Here is a 26,150-nt window from a genome sequence, read left to right on the forward strand (position 1 = left end):
TCTTGATGTTCCTTTGAAATAGTTTGTTAGTGTGATGGAAAAATGCAGCACTAATACTTCCTACATAGTGCACACAATCCTCGTAAAAAGGTCAAAACAGCAGTAGCGGATTTCAGAATTATATTTTTGACAATGGTCAGCAAGACATGCAAGTGCCAGCAATCACAAGTAGTCATCAATAGCCACTCCCGTCAAGCGCCACAGCCCGGCTCCTGCGCCTCCTGACGGCAATGGCTGCAGACAGGAGAGCAATGACGGCTGTGGCAATGACGAGGAGAAAGGACAGAGTCCCAGCCGAGGCCCACGATGAGGAGGGAGTCTCCAGCAACAGCAGAGCAGCGTCGTTAACAGGTGCTTCTTCAAAGAGCACGGGGCCCTGCAGCGACACCACGTGCTTTTCTACCACGCTGGAAGCGTCAGAGATGGCGTTGCGCTCTGGAACAACAGAAATCGGTCGATGACCACTGCCCATACGAAAGGACATCATATGCTGCAGGTCAAGTTCCCCAGAAAATCAAACGAGTAGGTAATTATGGCATGCCACGGGTTGTCAAACCAGTCTGCAAAGGTCACAGCAAATGCACTCTAAATATAAACGATAACATAGCAACATTAAAGCCCCTTCGTCCTCTGACAAATCGTTACTCTGCGAGGCTTTTCTGGGTAAACAAGCACAAGATATTCAATAGGTCGCGGTGGTGCTCACGGTAGCGCCTGGTCTGTCCACACTGCCGATTGCACTCGGTGAGGAAGTTGGGGCTGGAGCTGTCGCACACCACGATAGAGCAGTGCAGGTAAACCTGTGGCAGACAGAATGCATCGCTCCGGTAAGTAAAGTTGCCCCATGTTTTTAGGTAGTCCTTTTGCCCTCCCCAGTTGTACACCGTAAACGTCATCCCTCCATGGTGACCTGGTTTTAAATGGATGGAAAGAATCGGGCACTCACGAGGTCACGGTTGGTGCTGCGGTCAGAGTTCATGAAGGCGAAGGCCTGGAGTGCCAGACGCTTGTAGTGAGAAGGCAGTGGCAGGTCAGCAACACCAGGGAAGAACACACTGCAACAAGGAGACTGCACGGGGCAGCTGCACAGGAAAAAGTGCCGTTTACCCTCAATTCAAAGCAGATTCAATGCACGCATCTTTATTTAAATCTGCACGCAAGGATGAAGGTCAGCTTTAGTCAAGACATGCTCACGACTAGCAAGGCAGCCCAAATGCCAATATGCAGTGCATCCGTGCAATGCAACCATCATTGCATGTAGTCGGGCCTTGTACAAACCACCAGCTCTGGGAGGCAGAGGGTGGCTGTGTTAACATCCAGAACAACCCAAGGAGCGGTGGCTATCGACATTTGGGGATGGCACTGCAATCTTGCTTAGATGCCAGTACTTGATATTCCACAAATCGTTGTCATTGCATGGGGACGTAATTAGCACAACTCTGCTTACGTGGGAGAAGAAAAAGAGACAACCAATGCCTCAAACCAGGTTGCCTCTGCAGGCCCTGCTGTGGCAGTGAGAGAGCACTACCCCACCCAGCCTCACCCATCCACCACAAGCTTCCACTGCGTGGGGTCGGTGGCATCTGCCGTGGGCGTGGCCCAGCAGTCCTTCAGGAAGAGCACCAGCGTGGGGTCAGAGCGGTGCAGCAGTGACGCCTGCACGTAGAGCGGCGTTCCCAGAAGCGTCACCAGCGGGTACTGCCAGGGCTGGTACGGCGTGGTGTAGGAGTTGTCTGGCAGTGTGCAGACATGGTTCACAAGGAATGTGGATTAGTGGTGTAAAGGACATGTTTAGAGCACATTGGATAAGGCAAAGCACAAATCCCAAAACGTGCGCATTACTTTTGAATTTAACTAGTGCACATCTCAACATGTTCCTGGCATAAACCGTGGTTTATATTTCATTTGCATTTTCAGAATGAAATGGCTGTGACCCTAACCTACATACGGTGTTATACAACGGCATCTCTAATTGTCTGTAGATGTTGTAAGGGGCACGTTTTCACACGGAGGGATGGGAATCGGGTGCTAACAGTTGGCCAAGTTCTAGTCCTATTTAGCCAATTGGTAACCAATGAAGCTATTGATAACAATTCGTTCAAGCAATTATTACCTGACAAATGAGGCTAAGAAAGCCAGTCCAATTGCCCTGTAAACAATGCCCTCAAGGATACCGTTTTGATTGATAGGGGCCAGTCATCCCGTTCAATGTCGGCCCACACCAACATGGTTTTAAGCTAATAGCTGCTAGATCATAACCTCAGCAGAAATTAGCATTTGAAGTTACACGTCGTACTATGGAGAATGTGCAAGTCGTTCTAGTTCCCTTATGGCTAATTATGAACTGTTGGCAGGTTTACAATATTGGCAGCACAGCCTAGCACGTCATCCGTTTGCAGTTCAAGTCCAGCAGCCATGCCGATTAATGTTGCAGATGCATTCAAAAAGCGCATGCAGCCTGCATCAGGGGAAATAGAACCAGGGTGAGCTGCTAGCTCCGCAAAGGATAAAATAAGCACGACTTACAGCTCGCTTCGAGGCAGAGCTAATACGGAGAATACCGACTCAAGCCTTCCCTGGGCAGAGCAACATCACAACCCGTGTTCCCCTGAAGTGCCATTTGTCCGCTCAGCTGCACAGGGTGTGGGAGGGCAGTCCTCACCAGTGAAGACCTGGAGCAGCAGGGAGAGGGGCCCAGTGGCTGTGGCTGGAGGTGGCGGTGGGAGAGTGCTCACCTGCACTCCAAGCTGCAGGTCTCCACTTCCAAGGAAGCGGCATTGAAGAACCATCCTGGTAAACAAACACCACTCATCAAAAGGTCATGCACAACGCCCTCACGGCAGCAAGAGATTGCAGGAGCCACACACAGCAGACACGGTGCTTTGCAGTCGTACCAGTCAAGGGACAACTTTGGTTAATACCGTGTTTACATTAGCCATAAACCATATTCCTCCTACTTCAGGCGATGTTAAAAAGATCCTGTGACGAAGAAGTTGCCCTTGTGCGTTGAATGTCCCAATTTGAAAATTAAATCGTTGAATATGGAAGCAGATTGGTCATGGTTCTGCAGGGAAATGCTGCAAATAGTTCATGTTTCAGTGACAGTGGCCATCGATTGGGGTGGGTCTCCTCTGCAATCTCGTGCTTGACCCTCATGAGCACAGCACGTGCAGAGGGGTGGTGGCAGTGCTTACTTGTACGTGGACGACTTGGTGATGGCGACGTTTCCATCGACGCAGAGCTCCCGCTCGGAGACCAACATTAACTCGTACACGAGCTCCTGTCCACTCCACTGGTCACAACAAAAAGTAGTTTACACAACGATACTTCCATTGCGTGATCAAGCAGAAGACTAATAACTGGTACTGTCAAAGAGTCCAAATTGCTCAAAATTATATATTAGGATCCTCCTAAATTCTGCTTTGACACGCAATCAGTGACCACGCTGTTCTTTATCAACTCGTGCATGATTGTACTCAGGTAGTTGTACATCGTGAAGGGTCCGATGCAGCACTTCAACAAGGCCAAACAGCAACCATCAGGATGGGGGCAGGGCAAAGCAGAGTCCAGGAGCCCATTACCTGTACAGTGGCACCACACGCTGCCATGGGTATGTCAAAGACTGCAAGGTCTGCAGACACCAGCACGGGGCTGCACTGCGCACTGCTACTGCCAGTCAGATGCACGGTGCTCAGGTCCAGCGGTGGAGACGTTAGGTTCCGAGACACAGGCACCACAAAGCGCCCATCTGTGGTGCACACTGGGTGGAGCATGGTGGGAGGGTAATGGAGAGTTCGGTGAATCACGAAAGATGCCCCATGTAGCCCGTGGTGATGCAACAAGTTCAGAGAACCAGCACAGCAGGATACTACTGTGCCAACATTGAACCTCGCAGTAAGAGCCTAGTTTAGGTAGTAAATTATGGAATCTCTGTTTTGAGTCAGCTACGTACCAGCTTCACTGTAGAAGCAGCGGCGTTGAGTGGGGTCGAAGCAGCAGCCACCCTGTGCACAGACGTCCGCGCTCGGGACACTCTGCACAGAGTTGCATGGGAAGTTCCTGCTCTGACCAGAGCACGTGGCGATCTCTAAAAAACAGGAGCACAACAGGTCATCGTACAAAACGACACGTACTTAAATACAAGTCATCGTTTGAGCCACGTGTCAAGTATGTGAATGAATGTTGCTTGGCACATGACAAAATCACCCGGGCAATACACCCAATCTCAGAAGCGGAGCAGGGTTGAGTGTACAAGCAAAGATGGGCAAACAGTGCTCACTGGCTGTAAAAGGCTATGGTAGTGCAGCACAGTGTTGTATTGCAGGTCAGTGCTACTCAACCTTTGTCAACAAGGAGCAGCGTGGTGAAGCATGGTCAAATTAACCCTCAAGACCCAGGGCCGCACCAACCAGCAGTGCATTAGGAAAACGCGTTTAAAATGGTGCAATTATTGCAATCAGCCATTGGGGGGCGGGGGGGTGAAGTGCATCGGAAAAGGAGTCCAGCTGCAAGTTTGTCCAGTAAAAGCCAAGGGCATGAAACGCATTTGCATGAAATGCAAAAGCACCAGGAGAGAAGATCTGGGTCGATACAAAAAGGCAGCCGTTGACCCAGCAGACCCATTCTAGAGCACCAAGTCAGAGGTAGTGCAGTCTGTGGGTCTGATTAGCAGTCAAGTCAATGGCACTAACCTCCAGCCCTCGCAGATCTAAGGTTCTCAGGGCAGTCGATGGTGAAAGCCCAGACGAGCCCATTCAGCCCCTGCCGCATCTCCTGCAGCTCCACCTGGATCTTCCTCCTGCCGTCCTGGTGAAATCAGCAGCCCTCAAAATCGGATTCGGGGGCCAGTGCTCCAGGAAGGCTCAAATACAATCAGATTTCGTGCATTCTAAAGGCTTGGGTGAGGTCAGGTTAATGATAAGTAAAACTGTCAATAGGAAACACGCCACCACAATGATGACAGGCAGATCCCACACGTGGGGGTTGCATTCCTGGGTCCGAAATCACTTTCCCAGGTTAACCCTTGTTATTGTACAAATGGATGCTGCGTTCTACGTGTAATACATTTTCCATATTGACCTTGCCACAACACTTCCCACAAAACAACCGTACTCACAAATTCTTACCCTTTACACGGGCATCATGATCCCTGGGCAGATAGCCTATTGTGTCAACTACACATTTATTATTAGTTTCCACTTTCATGTCTTGTGCAAGTAACCTCAAGTAGTGCACATCTTTCTGGCACAAAGCTCGTATGTTGGTTAGGTCTGCCAAAAGTTAAATTTTCTTGTTGTAGATAATGCATGTGCAATATTTTTCTTACATCTACGTTGGTGCTTTACAAGCCAGCTTGGATAGAGACTTTCTGTAGCAATACATAGTGCTGCTTATTCTACACCAAGCAAACTGCTCCGATTCCCATCTTTGCATTGAATAGTACTGCGAAAGCTGCATCCATTGGCAGGCGTGAAATACAACAGAAAGCTTGTTTTGCAGTGTTTTTTTGTGTGATGGAAACAGTTAACCGTTCACACATTGCCTCTATTAAGGTGACCACTTTGGTGACATGCACGTCTAGATGGCAAATCCTTTACCGTTAAGCACAGGAAGAACGATTATGCTAGAGATAAGACTGAGGAGACTGAGAATAAAGAAACAAGCAATGCAAGGCGAGGCAAGGACATGGGCAAGAAAGGATACTTAGGAATGGATGGAAGAGTAATGTAGCAACATGGCATAGAGTGAACAAGAGCACAAACAAAGGTAAACTGATAAAAAAACAAGGATGGTAAGATCTTGATAACAAGACAGATGGAATGAGCACTGCATCGATTGTACAGGGATAGCAGTCGAGAGCTGCTGTATAAACTAGAAACAAAGTCGATACCACCGAGGGATGATCCAAATAATTACATTTTGTAGGAATAAACAGAAAAAGCAATAAAAACAAATTCCAGATTGGACGGCATGAGCTAAAAATATATATATATATTGGAAGAGACTTTAAAAAATAAATTTACGAGCCAAGCAAACGTGGAGGGGAAAACACCAGAGTAGACAAAATTCAATTCGAGTCTGGCCAGACAACATCGGTGGCACGTGATGGTCGATCGGTTATGGATTGCGAAACAATTTCGCTACTGCCACAGCAGTCCCAGCGGGTACTAGGATCGACGCAAGTCAACGGTCTCCTCGTTTTCACCTCCACGCGCACGTGGCAGGCATCACCAGCAGCGGTGAAGTGGAGCGCAGCACCGTCCCTCGCGATGGAGAAGCCGCACGCCCCCTGCACAGACTCCACATCTACGGCCTCATTCCGCACCGCTGGAGACATCAAGCACAAAGTCATAAAAACATGCATCTGGATTGCGCACCACAAGTTCATGTGGGTAGCGTGACTGCAAGAGAACAACAAAGTATGGTGTCAGCGTCAACGCGAATAGGAAGTCTCCACAGTACCAGGAACGTCTCCAGGACACAGGATACTCGATACGCTGGAGTTACGGTACTCCCAAACATGCACAACGACCTGCATGTCAGATTTAGCGACAAGAGCGCCCAAGTCGACAACGGAGGACTTCCGGTGGGAAATGCAGACGATGCAAGTAGAGAACCAGAGTCTGACAGGAGTCACCAGGTTCAGTTTATAACAGAAGGTACCACGTTGCATGAAATGTTCCAATGAAAGGAAGAGCCTATTGCGTAGGCATTGATAAGGTATTCAACTGTTTAGTAAACACATGTACCATTGGAACCTTGTTTGCCAGTAGCAAAATATGATAATTGGCTCTAAGGAAAGCCGTCTCGGGTGTGGACCAATCAATTTCAAGGACAGTGCATACATTATCAGAGTTATGTTTTTGTTTGCATTCCGACTGCAGGTTTAGTGGTCAATGCAAACATGACTCCTTGTAAAAAAAAGTGTCAGTTTTGTTGCCAGATAAAAGGGTAAAAAACGAATTGTCAAAAACACACGCATTTATCCTATGGAAAAATAAGGGTTGATTATTGTCGTCTGCTGTATTAGACTAGTTGAAATGAACCCAATACAATATCATGCTTTGAACCAAAGATTCTTAAATTTTCCATCGTTCATAATAATTACATTTCACAATGGAGAGTGAACCAAAAAAACCTAAAAAGCGACACCGAATAGGAAAAACTGCAGAGGTCAGAACGCATCGAAAACGAAGCAGTTGGGACCAAAACAAGTGGCCAGAGAATCTCAGCCCTGAATCAAGTTGCTAGGATCCTTGAGAAGCTTGATATATTCAAAAATGCAATGGATCAAGATGATTAATTATGGCATCACGATTGAAGTGAAAGCTGGTGGACTCACTCCGTACAAAGACACGGTAATCACTGTCAGAGGAGCTGCGCCATCCCACAGAGAAACCCAGAGTGGAGGACAGGCATTGCTTCAGTAGACCTGGGGGAGGCAGTTCAGAAGTTGAGACGTCAACATCAACTACACCTTAGGGAGCAATTAAAACCACAGCCCGTGCCGGTTGCTGGGTGGGCGCACATCAGTCCCTTACCTTTTCTGTGCACACAAGTCTGCACGTGCACGACTCGCCAGTATGAACCTCATACCAGGGATCGTCAACCTGCAGCTTCGAAGCCACAGGTTGAAACATGGCTCTTGATATTTTGGTTGTAGACCCCTGCAGTAGACTCTTGAAATTGTAGTGGAAAGTTGCCAAGGTAGAGGCTGATAAATGCAAATTATCAACGCGAGTGTACAGTTCGTTGTTACTACAATGGAAAGGAACAAGGTCATGATGATTTTGCCACGTGAGTGTTACGTATAGTCGTGTGCTGTCCAAGTTGTACAACTCACTATTTTAAGTAGTTTCAAGAGCCGTATTTTTCGAAAGGGTTATTATTGTAAAAAGAAACGTGCAAGGGAGTTAATGTCCCTCCCTGAACGCCCCCTTTTCCATGGAGGATTATTAATTATCCCCATGCCGGCCCCGTACCCAGCAGCGATCACGTCGCGTCACGTGACTGCTGCAGCGCACAATACAGGCACCCCCACCTCGTCCAGGCAGCGCTCTTGTGGGCAACTCATTTCGCCGGCAACGGTTTTCCAGTTCACCGAGAGACGCCGCCCTTCTAGTCTTGCGCACGGCGGTGTCTGTACACACGAGGTGGTATTGAGCGAATGCGCGATGTGGTTTTGTGGCGGCAGCAGCGCCCCCTACCACTTGGCTCCCCCAGCGTCGGGTGCCATCATACAGTTAAACAAAACTACGCCCAGAGTTGTATTCCTGGCCACTGCTCCCATCGAGTGAGGTATTGTCGCCATCGGTCTGGTCGACCGTGGTGCTGGCCAAATGGTACATCGCTGTACGTTGCTTGCCCTACACGGGTACTCAATCGTCACTTTCCTCAAATGTGATGGGATACGCGTGAACATTGCCTGTGTAACTACAGACGACGTTTGTGTGCAATACAGGTGGGTCTCTGCTGATGGCTCGGACTCGGTGTGCAGCTGCTGCGAGTCCACGTGCCCCAGTGGAAGAAGGCGCAGGGATGTGGCAGCAGTGACTGGTGAGTACATCCGTCGTAATCGGACATTTAGTCTTATACAAGAGACCCTTGACTATCAAGCGAGTGAAGTTCTTGGAAAGTGTCAGAAAAGCCAAACTGCAACATTCGCTATGTAAGCCTTTCCTAAATAATGGTGTTAGGTGGCAATCAAAAGTGGGAGGCATCACGATTGAAATAAGTACTGTAATGTGCCAAGTAAACTAAATATAAATAATTTCGATTTAAAGCTTTTGTGACTGCAGGGATTCATTCTTAGTTCTTTTGGTAAAGTCACGTAGAAGGGAAATAATAAAAAATAAACATTAAAATTCTCATGACGTTTGGATTGCAACACAATCATCATCAGGTGTGTATGGGCTTAAGCCTGGGCCTTCGCCACATTACAAATGTGGTCCTCTCACTCAGGACCGTCGTATGCGGTGGAAGATGTGATGCTGGGCCCCATCGTGATTGCCAAGCCCTTCTCAGATGGTGCTGAGCCAAGCAGCCCTGCAAAACGGCAGCAGCCACGGGTTTCTACATCTGCATCCAAAGGTAAAACTACCAGATTCTTTCATGGCACATTTTTTCCAGTCTTGGTTAAAAGCTATTTCTCATACTTTGATACTGGCAAAAAGGTACCATGATGTATCTGCTCGCCCAGGGATATAAATGCTCTGATGCATGGATTGTCTTTGTGCTGTTTCCCTTTTGGCGTTTTCTGGTTTGACTCGGACTAGGCCATTAAAGAAGGTGGTCTGGTGTAGACCAATCCGTTTCAAAGATGATACCTATATAAAAGGAGCATGTTCACCAAAAGTACGTGCGGTTAATGCAAACTTCATTTAAAACCAGGACATCCATGAGGCAATGACGCTTTAAGGTTGAGCTCTCCTGGATTGGCAGTCTGTAATACTTAATCTCGATACGGAACTTTTTGCAATTTGGGGAGGTGTTGTGTATGTACCCCCTTTTTACTTTTTTTTTTAATATTATTATTTTTATGAATTATTCTGCCAACAGATATAATATAGTTTTTAATAGACACGGGGCAACGTGGAACGAACACGCCCCCACTACTCCACAGATGCACATTCCTCGCCTTTCAAAAAGACTAAAGGGGGCAATCAAGGTCATAAAACTCCCCGAATTTCACACAGGAGGAACAAGGGAGGGGGGAATGGCAGGCGGGGGATTGGAATGACACCCTCTTGAAAAAAAGCCTTGCAGGGCCGGGCACCACGGAGGAATATATAATTATATTCTTAACAAAGGAAACAACATTGACGATAAAAAAAACCACAGACGGGTTTTGAACCATGTTAGATAAACAATTACCAACTTAGCCATGAAGAGTAAGCAAACAGTAGCCATCCTTACTCCAATTGGAAAACAGACTACAGTCTACACCAGTCGCGATTCATCAATTGTTAATTAAATACGGACATTACTTACCTTAAATAATTTCTACGCGGCCGGGCCGAAGCACCAAAGAATAATTATGACTTGAGTCACCCCAAAACAAAATTCCTAGACGGGATACCAAATTAAATAATCACGAAGTCAAATAATAAGTACGGAATTAAAGAAGAAGAGGAATCAAGGGCGGATAAGGCTCTCAAAATTAACCAAACACAACACCCATGGGAAGCGAGCAACACGACCGTCTTTGTCTTTCCGAGAGGACCTCCACACGCAGGCACAAAAGCGAGGAAATGACACCCATAAAGGGGGCAATGGCTCAAAGGAAATTAACACGCTCTCAGAAATAAATAAATAAGCGCATGCGCCGGGTGCTTCCACCGTGGAAACAACCGTCTTTGTCTCCCCACAACACGGACAGCAAAAATTGCACACGCGAGGAAATAACATTTCCATGAGAGATCGGGTCACGATGAAACATCGGGAACACGGTTTCGGCATAACTGGGGCATAATGGAAATAAGTCGCATTTCAACTTCCAAACCAAAACAACTTAAGCTGTGTGAGACAAAAGATATGATCCCGAGCAAGGGAGGGAATAATTAAGCTCGCTTAACGCGTAGGTTTTCGCGACAAATATTATTCAGTAACAAAAACATGGATTCGAATATTTATTTTATATATATATATAACTCGACGCGAATCATCGGTCTGGCTAATGGATAACTTCGGTGGCGCCGTCACGAGGCCCCCACCCCCCCCTTCCAGAACGACACACAGCTGTGTCTTCAAAGCTAATAAACACACGGACAAACACGCACGCGAAACACACGGACGGACACGACACACACACACACACGGATGCAGATGGTCCCACCCACAGGAAGGTTTTATGACAGACTTTGAACAACTCGGGAAACTGAGTGGATTTTCTCAATATAAGCCGGAAAAAAATCCATTCAACTCAGATCATCCGGGCCACGGGCCCCACCACAGATCGCCAGGGCTCTGAGCCCCATCTCGTCGCCAGGGCTTCGACTCCACCACAGATCGTCAAGAAGTTTTCGTCATCCAGAATGACGAGGTTCGCGGGTTAGCGACGTGCCGCTACAAGCCGAGGTCTGCACCAACTGAGAAGAATCGCTACCCTGAGTCGCAGAGCTGCGAGTGAAGCCAACAAAGACGCCAACGTCCACCCTGCCACGAACGAAGCATCGCTCCTCGTCAGAGTGACGACCAGCAAACAACCCGCAGGAAAGGCAGAGATCGCTGAACGCGCGCCACCGCGCGCCACCGCGCGCCACCCAGCGCCAGCAGAGCTGCGCCACCGTGCGCCACCGTGCGCCAACGAGCGACACCCAGCGCCACCGAGCGACCGAGCATCTTCAAGGACAGCATCGTGCCAACTCGTCATCCAGCGGTAGAGAGAGAGAGAGCGCACAAGCCGAGCGACACGCTGAGCGAGGGAGCAGCAGGCGCTCGCGGCGGCCACGCCCAAGCCAGAGAAAACTTCTGGCCACTGTTTGTATCCTCCTACACCACACAAGCTAACGACACAATTAATATTACGAGGGGACAACGCACACACAGCACGCACACGAATAAGAAAAATTGTCATTGCGTTTCAGAAAGGGTTGCCATTTCGAGGTGGTGCGTTCAATATCAACTGATCGTGCAAAGCAGTTGCGGCCGTCGAGTTACATGAATAAGAAATGTTTTAGTCATTCATTTTCGTTAACTGCATAATTTCGCCAATGAAGTATTTTTAGTCATTCATTTTCGTTAATTGCATAATATTGCCCATGAATTTATTAACGTATACCTGCTTTCGCATAAGAGTGTCATGTGCTTGTTTAGAATTAAAATTGCTTAACACCAACTGTTCGAGTGCTTCTTTCCAAGTCCATGCAAAACTATCTTATTCTTGATAACTGTATCCTGCGATGAGATATGAAAATGGAGACCTAAAATATCATAACACACATTAAGATAATCGGTAAACGTTTAATCGATGATAATCGTATTATCCTGATTGATATAACAATGGATAAACGAAGCTAAGCCTAATTATCATAACTGCTCACAGTAACATAATCGCAAGCATCCGCATAAATTACTACGATTATCTCCGCGATTATCATATTTTATGCATATTAATACACACATTAACATAATTAATGCGATTTGCGCATTTTTCGGAAAATTATTAATTTTTATTATTTTCATCAAAATTTCATAACCCGACACATACAACAGAGGAAGCAATTTGTTTTTCGAAGTCTGCTTTCTTACTCCTTTGAAAGGGCCTATGACATCCAACTACAACCCCCTTCCCCAATAACAAGTTGAAAAGGTACAAAACATTGATATTACAGCAGTGCCCTAAAAGGTATGACCAACAAATATTGCCATGATCCTCCTTAAATGTGCTTAGGTCGTCAGATGTAAATATGTTTAACATACCTAACATGATATTTGTGATTGCTTTTTTAATAACATAACATGTGACGTGCTGAACTAAAGCCATCCACCAGTGGGAAATGGCAAACCTTGGTGAGTGACAAATTTGAACAGTACGCCTTTCACACCTTGACCAAATACTTGGATAGGTCAAATGCCCCCACAACCTCCAGCATGTGGAAAAAACCCTAGCTTTACAGCACCGCAGTTAACCACCAGCCCTTTCTCTCAATTGTTTTACAGGTGCTGCTCCCGTCCTTGGTCTGGGAGTGGCTGCGCTGGTGATGGCTGTCGCAGCAAGCGCCACGGTGGCTTTGTTTCGAAGAGGCGTCACACGACTCCTTCAAAGGGATTGGAAACGAGCTTCTGATCTTCAGTTGCTTTGCTTAACCCATGATAATAAAACTCTGGTGCATTACTTTCTGGTCTTGTGGGGTCTTGCTTGGCGTTTCGAGCACTTTGTGCAACTACACCATAGCACAGTTCATGAGGGTGAGTATGGAAACGATTAGGTGGTCTCTAATTCGTGTGCCAGGACGAGTGGGATGTACCTAATATTGGCAAATGTTCGTTTTTTTTTTACCTACCCAGTTGTTCTTGCTGGCAGTCATTCTTTGCCATGTACAATGGAGCAGTTGAACAATTTCATGTGAGAAATGCATTCCTATGCCACTTTAATCTGCTATAAAAATGGCCTCGGTTTACAACCGTGGCAGTAATTGGGCATTGTTGGGACATTACAAAGACTGGCAAATGTGTAAGGTACAACAACCGTGCAAAAAGTCGCATTTAATATTGTACTGAAGCTGACGGTTGGAGTTTTAAATGTGGAAATTTGTTTCCAGTGCTCGTAGCCTTAAATCAAAATGTATTCATCCTTGGGACATGTGAGCTCTGAAGCACTCTGCACATTGGATGCATGTCAAAGTTGCAACAACCAACAATACTAGCTATGGGAGTGCATAGTATCTTTAAGGTACTTAAATTACATTAATCAAAGTGTAGACTTTCAAATGGCATAAATACACCCCATGCTTGGGCAAGTTGGTCCCAGACCAATGGAAGTCCCTTGCTGAAATTTACCTCCTTACACGGGTAAGGTTAAGTTACAAATCCCATTGTTGGTAGTGGATCTAGCACTGATTTAGGTTGTTTTTTAATATGGGTAGGAACAACCGTTCCACACTGCCCACCAGGGATTATTTGTCTGTCTGCCGTGCATAGCCACGCCCTCGATTTTTATTTCACGGAGCGCGTCGGGTGGGCTCGGCACCACGTGACGCACCGCCCCACGCAGCTTGCGCCGCATGACACTGATTGCACGAATGTGCTGTCCTATGGGAGGCTATTCTGACTAGACCCAGCCAAGGTCCGGGTCCCGACCACTGGCCCACTTGGACCCGGCCCTTACAAGGACGTTGGGCCGGGGGTTCCCAGGGTCTCAACCACTGGCCCACAGTCCTGGCCCTTACAAGTGTTGTGGTGCAAAGTATGACGCGGAGACAGATCTTCGGAGGGGCTGACTCCAAGGTTTATTTTGAGGCTTACGCCTAACTTATTGCTCCCACCTACACTCCTGACTATTCTCCCCGCCACCCCCCACAGGAAAGGATACTGGGAATCTCTAACACTCCCTTAACTATCCGGACTCTTCTCCCTGACTGGCTGAGGGATGATCCAACTCTGGTCAGTCGGGAACGGCGCCACTCTTAGTCCCGTGTTAGATTCCCCTACCCTGGGTCCCACTCCTCGCCTTCGCCTTTCCCGGACTCCCACGACGACCCCCTTTACGTCACTCCAGCGACCCTCAAGCACTGACCAGCTGTCTCCAGTGTTCACCAACATCTTCAACACCTCACTGGAGACATGCCATGTACCAGCCTGTCTCAAGTCCTCCATCCCTGTGCCCAAAAATCCAAGGCCAACAGGATTTAATGATTACAGACCCGTCGCCCTAACCTCTGTGGTAATGAAGTCTTTTGAGCGCCTGGTGCTGGCACATCTCAAAGCTATCACAGACCCTCTCCTGGACCCCCTGCAGTTTGCCTACAGAGCCAACAGGTCTGTGGACGACGCAGTTAACATGGCCCTCCACTTCACCCTACCGCACCTGGACTCCCCAGCAACCTACTCCAGGATCCTGTTTGTGGACATCAGCTCTGCTTTCAACACCATCATCCCTGCCCTGCTTCAGGACAAGCTCTCCCAGCTGAACGTGCCCAACTCCACCTGCAGGTGGATCACAGACTTCCTGTCTGACAGGAAGCAGTGCGTTAGGCTGGGAACACAAGTCTCTGATTCCCGGTCCATCAGCACCGGACCTCCTCAGGGTTGCGTCCTTTCCCCTCTGCTCTTCTTCCTGTACACCAACAGCTGCACCTCCAGTCATCCGTCCGTCAAACTCTTGAAGTTTGCGGACGACACCACCATCATTGGGCTCATCTCTGGTGGGGATGAGTCTGACAATGGGTGGGAAGCTGACAATCTGGTGACCTGGTGTAGCCAGAACAACTTAGAGCTTAATGCTCTTAAGACAGTGGAGATGGTTGTGGACTTCAGGAAGAATACAGCCCCACTCACCCCCATCACCCTGTACGACTCCCCAGTCAACACTGATGAGTCCTTCCGCTTCCTGGGCACTATCCTCTCCCAGGACCTTAAGTGGGAACTGAACATCAGCTCCCTCATAAAGAGAGCACAACAAAGGATGTACTTCCTACAGCAGCTGAAGAAATTCGACCTGCCAAAGACAATGATGGTGCACTTCTACAAAACCATCATTGAGTCCATCCTCCCCTCCTCCATCACCATCTGGTACGCTGCTCCCACTGCAAAGGACAAGAGCAGACTGCAGCGTATCATCCGCACTGCTAAGGTGCAATCTGCCTACCTTCGAGGACCTGTACACCTCGAGGACCCTGAGGCGAGCGAGGAAGATTGAAGCCGACTCCTCCCACCCTGGACACTCTCTGTTCCAGCTACTCCCCTCCGGCAGAAAGCTGCGGTCCATCAGGACCAAAACCTCACGCCACAAAAACAGTTTCTTCCCATCCGCTGCTGGCTTCTTCAACAAGGCCAGGGGCTCAAACTGACTTTAACGCTCAAACTGACTTTAACACAATATCTGCACAATGACACCCTGCCATATTTGCATTATGTTACCCTATTTGCATTATTGTAATTTTATATTGTATATTATAGCTATTGTATATTTTAGATTTTATTTTGTTCAATTTTTACATAGTTTAGCTCCTTAATATTAGTTAGACTTGTACCTTTAGTATAGTTAGACTTGTAAACCACTTATTTAAGATTTAAGATTCCTATATGTTGAATGTATGCACCTTCCGGCCAAAGTAAATACCTTGTCTGTGCGAACTTTCATGGCGAATAAAACCCCTTTCTGATTCTGATCTACATCTACAGAACATGAAGAAGCAGTGGCATCTACATCTGCAGAACGTGAAGAACCAGTGGCATCTACGTCTGCAGGACATGAAGAACCAGTGGCATCTCCATCTGCAGGACATGAAGAACCAGTGGCATCTACGTCTGCAGAACATGAAGAGCCAGTGGCATCTACGTCTGCAGAACATGAAGAGCCAGTGACATCTACATCTGCAGAACATGAAGAATCAGTGGCATCTACATCTGCAGAACGTGAAGAACCAGTGGTATCTACATCTGCAGAACGTGAAGAACCAGTGGCATCTACGTCTGCAGAACATGAAGAACCAGTGGCATCTACGTCTGCAGAATATGAAGAACCAGTGACATCTCCATCTGCAGAACATGAAGAACCAGTGGCATCTACATTTACAGAACATGAAGAATCGGTGGCATCTACATCTGCAGAACATGAAGAACCAGTCGCATCTACGTCTGCAGGACATGAAGAACCAGTGGCATCTACCTCTGCCTAACTTAAATAACCAGTGACATCTACAGAAGATGAAGAATCAATGGCATCTGCAGAACATGAAGAACCAGTGGCATCTACATCTGCAGAACATGAATAATCAGTGGCATCTACATTTACAGAACATGAAGAATCAGTGGCATCTACATCTGCAGAACGTGAAGAACCAGTGGCATCTACGTCTGCAGAACATGAAGAAACAGTAGCATCTACATCTACAGAACATGAAGAACCAGTGGCATCTATATCTGCTGAATAGTGATATCAGAGCACGACTATACAAGGGGGAGTGACGTGAGTGAAGGTTTTGGGTCGCCAGCAAGAGGGATGAGACTAAGGGTGGCAGTTTTACGGCCGGGGCAGTAAGGAGGAAGACTTTAATATGACGTTAATAATCATCGAGGTGACTCGTCTCCACTGCCAATGTAGTGGTGTGGGGGGGGGGCTTAACTGGTGAAAATAAGAAAAAAGGTTATTAGTTTTCGTTCAAATTATAGCTCAACAAAGTGGCTTACCCAGCAACACGAAACATAATATATTTAAATTTTACCAACAAAAATGAAATTATTGACATTTATTTACTTTAGACGTGCGACACTCGGGAGGCCTCCATCGCTCCCTTCTTCCCCTCGTGGCTCTTCCTGTGGCTGCGCAGGAACTTGGGGTGCACGAAGCCCCGGCCGCACATGGGGCAGGCGTGCGGCCTCTTGCCCGCGTGGATCATCGCGTGAATCCTGAGGTACGAGCGGTCTGCATAGGACTTTCCGCACTTTCCGCACCGCGTGTGGCTGCTCGCCCACGGGGGTGCCCACATGGCGCCTCAGCTCCGACGGGCGCATGAAGCCGGCGCCGTACTACGGGCAGCCGTGGGGCCGCTCGCTCGTGTGGGTGTATTCCATGGAATACATATTATCTGGTCTTGTGTGATTGCCCTATTTTTCTTGTATCTCTTTTGAGTTACCCCCGGTCTAATACCTCGTGATTATTATTTGACTTATGTTTAACCAAGATTTATAATGTACCATTAGATGTTACCTCCGGTATTTCAAGGGTTTTATTAACTTTTGCTCCCTGTTGTATCCAGGGATCCGTGCTTTTTATTCTCGAGTTATATTTTGATATCCTGAGGTTGGACATGTAATTAAGTTTTCACTTAAGCTTTCTTGACTGACAGAATTCATATTGCTTGGTTCTCTTGGTAAAGTCACGTAGATAGAAAGATACAATAAGAAATAAAATAAGTAATACTGCATCATTAGACCTCCTTTGCCAGTACCAAAATATAATAATAGGGTTTTTCCCCTTTTTTTCTGGCAACAAAACTGGAACCTTTTTACAAGGATTCATGTCTGCATTAACCACAATACTTGCAGTCAAAATGCAAACAAAAACACACTATGATAATATATGCATTGTCCTTGAAACGGATTGATCCGTCCCTTGGTGTGGTTCTTTCGGTAAAGGCGTTAGAATTTTATTGTTTTATATTTTTATTATTTTATTTTTTCCCTTCTACGTGAAAGCTTTAAATCACAATTTACACTCTACATTCACAAAAGATAGCCGCAATTACTCTGGCAACGCCAGGTATTTTCCGTCAGTAAGAAATAACTGTTTTCTACGTTTATTGTCAGTAAAATATTGTTTCTCAAATTATATTAATATAAATCATATCTATGAATTACATTAATATAACATTTTGATTTAAAGCTTTCATGACTGCAGGGATTCATATTTTTGGTTCTTTCGGTAAAGTCACGTAGAAGGGACACAATAAAATAATAAAAATAAAACAATAAAATCGTCACGACGTTTCGAATGCAACACAAGCAATCATCATCAGGTGTGAAATCCACAGCAAGAACATTTGAAAGTGGCGGTTTTTTCTTAACGTCAACACCACGGACAGCGATTTTGGCAGTTGTTCAGATGGACGAGTCCATCTATGTTCAGAAAAGAGGAGGGTGGAGAGGAAGAGAATGGGATGCGGTCTGAAAGTCACCGTAAGCGTAAAATAAATCAATTAAGACCCGAAACCGCCACGTTTTTTATTTTCTTGCTGTGGATTTCGCACCTGATGATGATTGCTTGTGCTGCAGTCGAAACGTCGTGATAATTTTATTGTTTGATATTTTTATTTTTTATTGTTTCCCTTCTACGTGACTTTACCGAAAGAACCAACAACACATTAATATAATTTGATATAAAATGTCGATGTATTAAACACATTCCTGCGGAGGGAGCTGGTAGGAACGTTGGGTTGCTCGGTCAATGTCCAGGCTCAAAGGCGGCGTGGTGTATTCCGCAAATATGGCCGACTGTTAGGGCGGGCACAAGTCGGCGTGAGTAGGTTAAACGTTGAGTTTTAAAAGGGCACCACGGGGTGACCAGCCCCTTCCCACCCAGCCCCACCCCCCACCTAGCCCCTCCCTCCCCTCTCCACCCAGCCCCTCCCCACCCTCCCCTCTCCACCCAGCCCCACCCCTCCCATTTTTGGATGCACGACGGACGGACACAATAATCCCCTGTGGGCTGGTGTAACCAGGAGGTTCCTACCAGTATTACTAATTTAATAACTAGGGCATTGTTTCGTTTATGCAGTATTACTCGGGACGGTAAGAGGCACTACAGGTGCTTTGGGCAGATGCTTGATGTCAAATGTTAAAATGTTTCTTTTTAAAAAGTTTGTTAAATAATTTGTACGTTAAACGTTCTTGGATATGATAAGTGGCTGCTATCATAATCGAGATTCGGGCTGACTCCTTACTGAGAAAGCGAGCTGCGGTGCGGTGACGTGGAGGGTGTTTCTGATTGCTACTGCATACCTGTAAACCCATATGATTTTACCCCGTATTCTTGTACAGGGAGTTTTTAGGTCTATATGGGCATACAGCCGTTTCAATACGGGAAAAAAAATGATGATGTTTTTTGTCTATTTGTTTGTGTTTCTCCCTTGTCATGGGACTTTGTCGGATGAACGTTGAGATTATAAGGTGCACGGGGTGACCAATGATGTCTGAATTGGTCTGTAATAAGGTAAGGCACTGATAGGCGGTCGACATGTATGCAGATACACAACTGTTCTTCAGAAAAGCACTTTGAAATGAAGTTTCACCATGATCGCAACCCCCCCCCCCCCCCCGGTGCTCAGGTCTTGCAGTCGCCCACAAAGCAGAGTCCATAGCCATAGTCCCAGAACTTGTTTTATTTGTATCATCATCATCGTTGTTGTTGCTGCTGATTATTCAGCCGACCTGTCCCCCTCTCAAGGAGAGGGGGAGCAGGAGGAGAGGGGACAGGGTGGACCGACTACACCTGTAAGCTTGGCACTTCACTGTTATTGGCCATCGCCGTTTCCTGATTAGGTCTCGTTTACTCTCCATTGGTCAGCTCTGTGCACTTCTTTAAGGCATCGCCGCTTCCTCTTTAGTTCCCGCCTCTTCCTGTTTAGGCGACGCCTCTTCCAGTTCATGACACACCTTTCCGTTTAGGACACGCCTTATCTTGTTTAGGCCACGCCTTGTCCTGTTTAGGCCACACCTTTTCCTGTTTCGGCCATGCCCCCTCTTTGTTTAGGCCCCGCCCCTTCCCCCCGGATGGGGGGTAGGGCTGGTTTGGGTGGTTGGTGGCTGTTGTGGAATGGAGGGTGAGCGAGCAGGCAGCAGTAGGGGCAGTGGTGGGTGTGGGCGTTAGAGGCTTGGGGTGTGCGGGGGTCGTAAGAGGTCGGGGTGGATGGCGACTTCACCACGACAATCAGAATCCCTCTAAAGAGCGACGAAATGACGAACAATCCCTCCGATCCGAGCCTAACCCTACCGGCCGCCTTCGCGTAGATTCCCCCTCCCTCGCCAATACACGGAGAGCGCAAAACCGCCGGTGGAAGCTGACCCTCCGGTCGCGGCTGCCCGCACCGATACCAGTCAGCGACCGGCGTGCGTCGCCATGTGACGCTTGAGGACCTTGGCGTGCGTGAAGCTCTTTGCGCACACGCGGCACCGGTGAGGGTCCTCGCCGTTGTGCATCGCAACGTGGCTCCTGAGGTACGACGGGTCGGCGTAGCGCTTGCCGCACACGGGGCACTCATGCGGCCGCTCCCCCGTGTGCGTGCGCGCGTGCACCTTGAGGTACGACGCCTGCGCGAAGCCACAGCCGCACACGCCGCAGCGGTGCGGCCGCTCGCCCGTGTGCGTGCGCATGTGGCCCCGCAGCACCGACGCCTGCATGAAGCCGCCGCCGCAGACGTCGCAGCGGTGGGGGCGTTCGCCCGTGTGCGTGCGCATGTGCACCTTGAGCTTGGACGGGCAGATGAAGCCCTTGCCGCACAGGCGGCAGGCGCTGGGCTTCTCGCCCGTGTGGCTCAGCTCGTGGACCTTGAGGTGGACCGACTGGATGAAGCCCTTGCCGCACGCCTGACACCTGTAGGGCCTCTCGCCCGTGTGGGTCATCACGTGGTTCCTGAGGTGGGCCGCACGGACGAAGCCCTTGCCGCACGTGGGGCAGGCGTGCGGCAGGGCCTCTCCGGCCGTCTTGGCGGGCGGGGAGGTTTCCGGCGGGGCGGGGTTGCCGCCGTCGCGCGTCTCTGCGTGCGACCGCAGGAGGAGGTGGCGCCGGGAGCCTCCGCTAGCAGGAAGCTCCTTCATCCGAAGCTGGCTGACAAAGGCGTCGGAAGCCTCCTCCCCCGAGGCCACACGAAGGACAACTGGGTGACCCCTCAGGACGTCGCACGCCGCCCCCGCTGCTCCTGCTGGGGGAGAACGTTTTGATTGGCCGTGAGAACTGTCTGTTGTGCGTGTTGTGTGTGCGTTTTGTGTGTGTTTTGTGGGCGTTGTGTGTGCATTGTGTGTGCGTTGTGTGTGCTGTGTGTGTGTGTGTGTGAAGAGACACAGACTCCAAATATACAGCAGGCGTAGTCAGGCTCGGGACCGAACCCACGACCTTCTGCAGACCAGGCGAGGGAGTTTACATCACCTAGCCACCACGGCTGCCCTATAGGGAGGTTCCCTCCATAATTACCTTCACCATCATCCTCCTCCACCTCCACCTCGATCTCCGCCATGCCTGACGGGGCCGTCCTCCAGTCTCCCGCCCACGCGACCCGGCAATCTCCTCCTCCGCGCCTCGCCCCAGAAACATCGCCGCCTCCACCACCATCGGCGCAACCGCCACCGTCACCGCCACCGTCAGCCGCCGCCGCGAGCCCCTCCAGGACTCCTCCGTCGGCCTGGAGGTCCACCTTGACGACACGAAGACCGTGGCGCTCCCCTCCAAGTCCCTCCGTGTCCGGCGCCTGTCCTCGGAGCTCCTCCTCCTCCTTCACCCGAACGCCGGCTCCCAGCGCTAAGTGGGGGGGGGTGGAATGAAGAGTGAAGGGGTTGAGGAGTGGGTGGGGGAACACAGCGACGGACCGATTACGTCCAACGAATCCCTCCTCAGAACCGCGGCAGGCGGAGAGGGAAGGGGGGTAATCCGATAATCTACAAAGCTCTTTACCTTGTGTAAGCAAATCACGAACACAAAATTCGAAGTTAACTTTTTGTTATTTTACCAAGTAAAGCCCACTGCTAGAAATGTCAACACGACGACGACGACGATGATATCAGCCGCTAGGTTGAGCTACTATCACTGTGGTGATGGTTTGACTCAGGGGCTTGATGAGGATGAGTCTCTATGGGTCTTAATTCTAGATTTGAAGCTTTCGTGACTGCAAGGATTCATACTCTTGGGTTTTTTCAGTAAAGTCACGTAGGTAAAAAATAATAATAAAATAAAACAATAAAAAATGAAAATAACTCAATTAAATCACGACGTTTCGGAGGCAACACAAGTCTCCATCTTCAGGTGGGACCGTCACAGCCAAATTTACTGTATCAAGTGAAGAGAAATCCAAGGGACCAGATCTTATATACTGAATACAGTAAATTTGGCTGTGGCAGTCCCACCTGAAAACGGAGACTTGTGTTGCCTCCGAAACGTCGTGATTTAATTGAGTTATTTTCATTTATCATTATTTTATTATTATTGTATTATTATTATTTTTTACCTACGTGACTTTACCAAAAAAACCAAAGAGTATGAATCCTTGCAGTCACAAAAGCTTCAAATCTAGAACCTAGGATGGAATGCGCAATTGTGCATTTGAATTGTTATTAGTTTAAATAGTTATCACTGCCTACTACGATAAAACCTGGCAGCAACTTCCTGACGATGGAGCGCTGAGACTTGGGTGGGCCTGACCTGGTCTAAATAAATAAATAAAAGCCTTCGTTTACTTCAGATTTAGTAACATTGCAATCGCAACGAGATGTAATAGCTGTTGATCATCATTGCCTAGAAGAGGAATGGGAGGCGGTAGAGTTCGAGCTCAGCAGAGGGAACTCACGGTCATCGGAGTCTTCCGTCTTCACCGTCACCTTGAGCCACGCGTCACTCCAAGGGTTCTCCTCGCCACCATCTTCATCGTCGCCGTCTTCTTCTCGCTTAACGACGAACGGCTCCACGGGCAGAGAGGAAGCAGCCTCCTCCTTCTGCTCCACCTCACCTGTGGCGAGCGAAACGCAGCAGAAACTCGGACTGCTGCTGTGCTGAGTCGATGGCAGTGTTGAGTCTATGGGCAGTGTTGAGTCTATGGTGCAGTGTTGAGTTTATGGGCAGTGTTGAGTCTATGGGCAGTGCTGAGTCTATGGGCAGTGTTCAGTCTATGGTGCAGTGTTGAGTCTATGGGCAGTGTTGAGTCTATGGGCAGTGTTGAGTCTATGGCAGTGCTGAGTCCATGGGTGGCAGTGCTGAGTCTATGGCAGTGCTGAGTCTATGCGCAGTGTTGAGTCTATGGGCAGTGTTGAGTCTATGGTGCAGTGTTGAGTCTATGGGCAGTGCTGAGTCTATGGCAGTGCTGAGTCCATGGGTGGCAGTGCTGAGTCTATGGCAGTGCTGAGTCCATGGGCAGTGTTGAGTCTATGGGCAGTGTTGAGTCTATGGTGTAGTGTTGAGTTTATGGGCAGTGTTGAGTCTGGGCAGTGCTGAGTCTATGGGCAGTGTTGAGTCTATGGGCAGTGTTGAGTCTATGGGCAGTGCTGAGTCTATGGGCAGTGTTGAGTCTATGGCAGTGCTGAGTCGATGGCAGTGTTGAGTCTATGACAGTGCTGAGTCTATGGGCAGTGTTGAGTCTATGGGCAGTGTTGGGTCTATGGGCAGTGCTGAGTCTATGGGCAGTGCTGAGTCTATGGCAGTGCCGAGTCTATGGACAGTGCCGAGTCTATGGGCAGTGCTGAGTCTATAGCAGTGCTGAGTCCATGGGTGGCAGTGCTGAGACTATGGCAGTGCTGAGGCTATGGGTGGCAGTGTTGAGTCTATGGCAGTGCTGAGTCCATGGGTGGCAGTGCTGAGTCTATGCCAGTGCTGAGTCTATGGCAGTGCTGAGTCTATGGCAGTGCTGAGGCTATGGGTGGCAGTGTTGAGTCTGTGGAAGTGCTGAGTCTATGGCAGTGCTGAGTCTATGGACAGTGTTGAGTCTATGGCAGTGCTGAGTCTATGGACAGTGTTGAGTCTATGGCAGTGCTGAGTCTATGGCAGTGCTGAGTCTATGGCAGTGCTGAGTCTATGGCAGTGCTGAGTCTATGGCAGTGCTGAGTCTATGGCAGTGCTGAGTCTATGGCAGTGTTGAGTCTGTGGAAGTGCTGAGTCTATGGCAGTGCTGAGTCTATGGACAGTGTTGAGTCTATGGCAGTGCTGAGTCTATGGACAGTGTTGAGTCTATGGCAGTGCTGAGTCTATGGACAGTGTTGAGTCTATGGCAGTGCTGAGTCTATGGACATTGTTGAGTCTATGGTGCAGTGTTGAGTCTATGGGCAGTGTTGAGTCTATGGGTAGTGTGGAGTCTATGGGCAGTGTTGAGTCTATGGGCAGTGTTGAGTCTATGGCAGTGCTGAGTCTATGGGCAGTGCTGAGTCTATGGGCAGTGCTGAGTCTATGGTGCAGTGCTGAGTCGATGGCAGTGTTGAGTCTATGACAGTGCTGAGTCCATGGGTGGCAGTGCTGAGTCTATGGCAGTGCTGAGTCTATGACAGTGCTGAGTCTATGGCAGTGCTGAGTTTATGAACAGTGCTGAGTCTATGGGCAGTGTTGAGTCTATGGCAGTGTTGAGTCTATGGGCAGTGCTGAGTATATGGAGTCCTCACCCCCAGCCGTGTCTCCGTCTCCGCTCCGTGCGTCCCCTCTGCGCGACATCTCACGGCCCCTGCGGTCTCCAGGAACTCCGCGCCGCCGGACAGGCGACGATGGAGAGAGACGATAGAGGGAGATGATAACGGAGATTGCCTCCTCCTCCACCTCCCCTTCCTCTTCAACACGACAAAGACGCCAGTGGTGGCGGTGGTGAAGGAGCCAAGTTTATCTTACGCCTGTGATCATCACGAGAAGTGAGGGAGTGGGCGGGAGGTCACGATTTATACATTTTTTGCTTTTCAAGAACGCCCGAACCCCCCCCCTCATCCCCCGCCACACAGCGGTGCCAAACCCACGAAGGGATTCCGATGTCAAGGCGGCAGCGCAAGGGGCCGAGGAACGGAGTGACCCCTCACAGAGGGGCACACGTGGCGTGGGGGAGCGACAGAACAGAGTGGAGTGGGCGATTGAGGCGAGCTGCACGCTGAACATCGCCAGCTGATCCCACAATCCACCGCCGATCCAATCAAGATCCACTTCGTGACGGTGATGGCGGTGGCCATGGTGCGTGCGAAGCCTTGGGGGTTCCCATCGATTCGGAGCTCCGCTCGCCTACAGCTTTGGATCTCTCCCTTCCCTGCCCTCACTGCCCCTCTAAATTCGCCTGCGAGGCCAAAACGCAAGAGGCCACTTGCACCTGCGCCTAACATTTATGGCGCCTCTTGTACTCCAGAGTGAGAGTGAGTTGAGTTTGTATGTTCTCCCCCTGTTCTACAGAGTAAGTGAGTGGAGTTTGTGTGATCTTCCCCCTGTTCTACAGAGTGAGTGGAGTTTGTATGATCTCCCCCTGTTCTATAGAGTGGAGTTTGTATGATCTCCGCCTGTTCTGCAGAGTGAGTGAGTGAAGGTTGTGTGATCTCCCCCTGTTCTGCTGAGTGAGAGAGTAGAGTTTGTATGATCTCCCCCTGTTCTACAGAGTGAGAGAGTGGAGTTTGTATGATCTCCCCCTGTTCTACAGAGTGAGTGAGTGGAGTGTGTATGATCTCCCCCTGTTCTGCAGAGTGAGTGAGTGGAGGTTGTGTGATCTCCCCATGTTCTACAGAGCGAGTGAGTGGAGTTTGTATGATCTCCCCCTGTTCTACAGAATGAGAGAGTGGAGTTTGTATGATCTCCCCCTGTTCTACTGAGTGGAGTTTGTATGATCTCCCCCTGTTCTACAGAGTGAGAGAGTGGAGTTTGTATGATCTCCCCCTGTTCTACAGAGTGAGAGATTGGAGTTTATATGATCCCCCCTGTTCTACTGAGTGGAGTTTATATGATCCCCCCTGTTCTACTGAGTGGAGTTTGTATGATCTCCCCCTGTTCTACAGAGTGGAGTTTGTATGATCTCCCCCTGTTCTACAGAGTGAGAGAGTGGAGTTTGTATGATCTCCGCCTGTTCTGCAGAGTGAGTGAGTGGAGGTTGTATGATCTCCCCCTGTTCTACAGAGTGAGAGAGTGGAGTTTGTATGATCTCCCCCTGTTCTACTGAGTGGAGTTTGTATGATCTCCCCCTGTTCTACAGAGTGAGAGAGTGGAGTTTGTATGATCTCCGCCTGTTCTGCAGAGTGAGAGAGTGGAGGTTGTATGATCTCCCCCTGTTTTACAGAGTGAG

The 26,150-nt window shown here is 48.8% G+C and overlaps 1 protein-coding gene across 1 annotated transcript; it reads right to left on the bottom strand.

Moving 5' to 3' along the window:
• On the bottom strand, positions 1-25,631 carry LOC144953181 (zona pellucida sperm-binding protein 4-like). The gene is made up of 14 exons (XM_078883741.1): positions 24,511-25,631; positions 22,716-22,874; positions 21,350-21,673; positions 7,343-7,432; positions 6,206-6,327; positions 4,692-4,806; positions 3,953-4,087; positions 3,582-3,760; positions 3,195-3,292; positions 2,663-2,790; positions 1,544-1,733; positions 947-1,082; positions 707-800; positions 1-435 (listed from the first exon to the last, which is right to left on the bottom strand). Exons 1-14 carry the CDS (start codon positions 24,557-24,559, stop codon positions 176-178), a joined length of 2,079 nt encoding a protein of 692 aa, XP_078739867.1. The 5' UTR covers positions 24,560-25,631; the 3' UTR covers positions 1-175.
• Positions 25,632-26,150: the final 519 nt, after the last annotated feature.

This window comes from Lampetra fluviatilis, chromosome 72 (genome assembly GCF_964198595.1).
Source record: "Lampetra fluviatilis chromosome 72, kcLamFluv1.1, whole genome shotgun sequence".
In the NCBI taxonomy this organism is placed as follows: Eukaryota; Metazoa; Chordata; class Hyperoartia; order Petromyzontiformes; family Petromyzontidae; genus Lampetra; species Lampetra fluviatilis.

Coding starts and splice junctions, on each gene's coding strand:
- LOC144953181 (XM_078883741.1), bottom strand. CDS start 24,559: ATGTCGCGCAGAGGGGACGCACGGAGCGGAGACGGAGACACGGCTGGG. Junction 22,875..24,510: donor AGACGGAGACACGGCTGGGG/GTGAGGACTCCA, acceptor CGCTCGCCACAG/GTGAGGTGGAGCAGAAGGAG. Junction 4,088..4,691: donor TAGATCTGCGAGGGCTGGAG/GTTAGTGCCATT, acceptor CCTGTTTTTTAG/AGATCGCCACGTGCTCTGGT.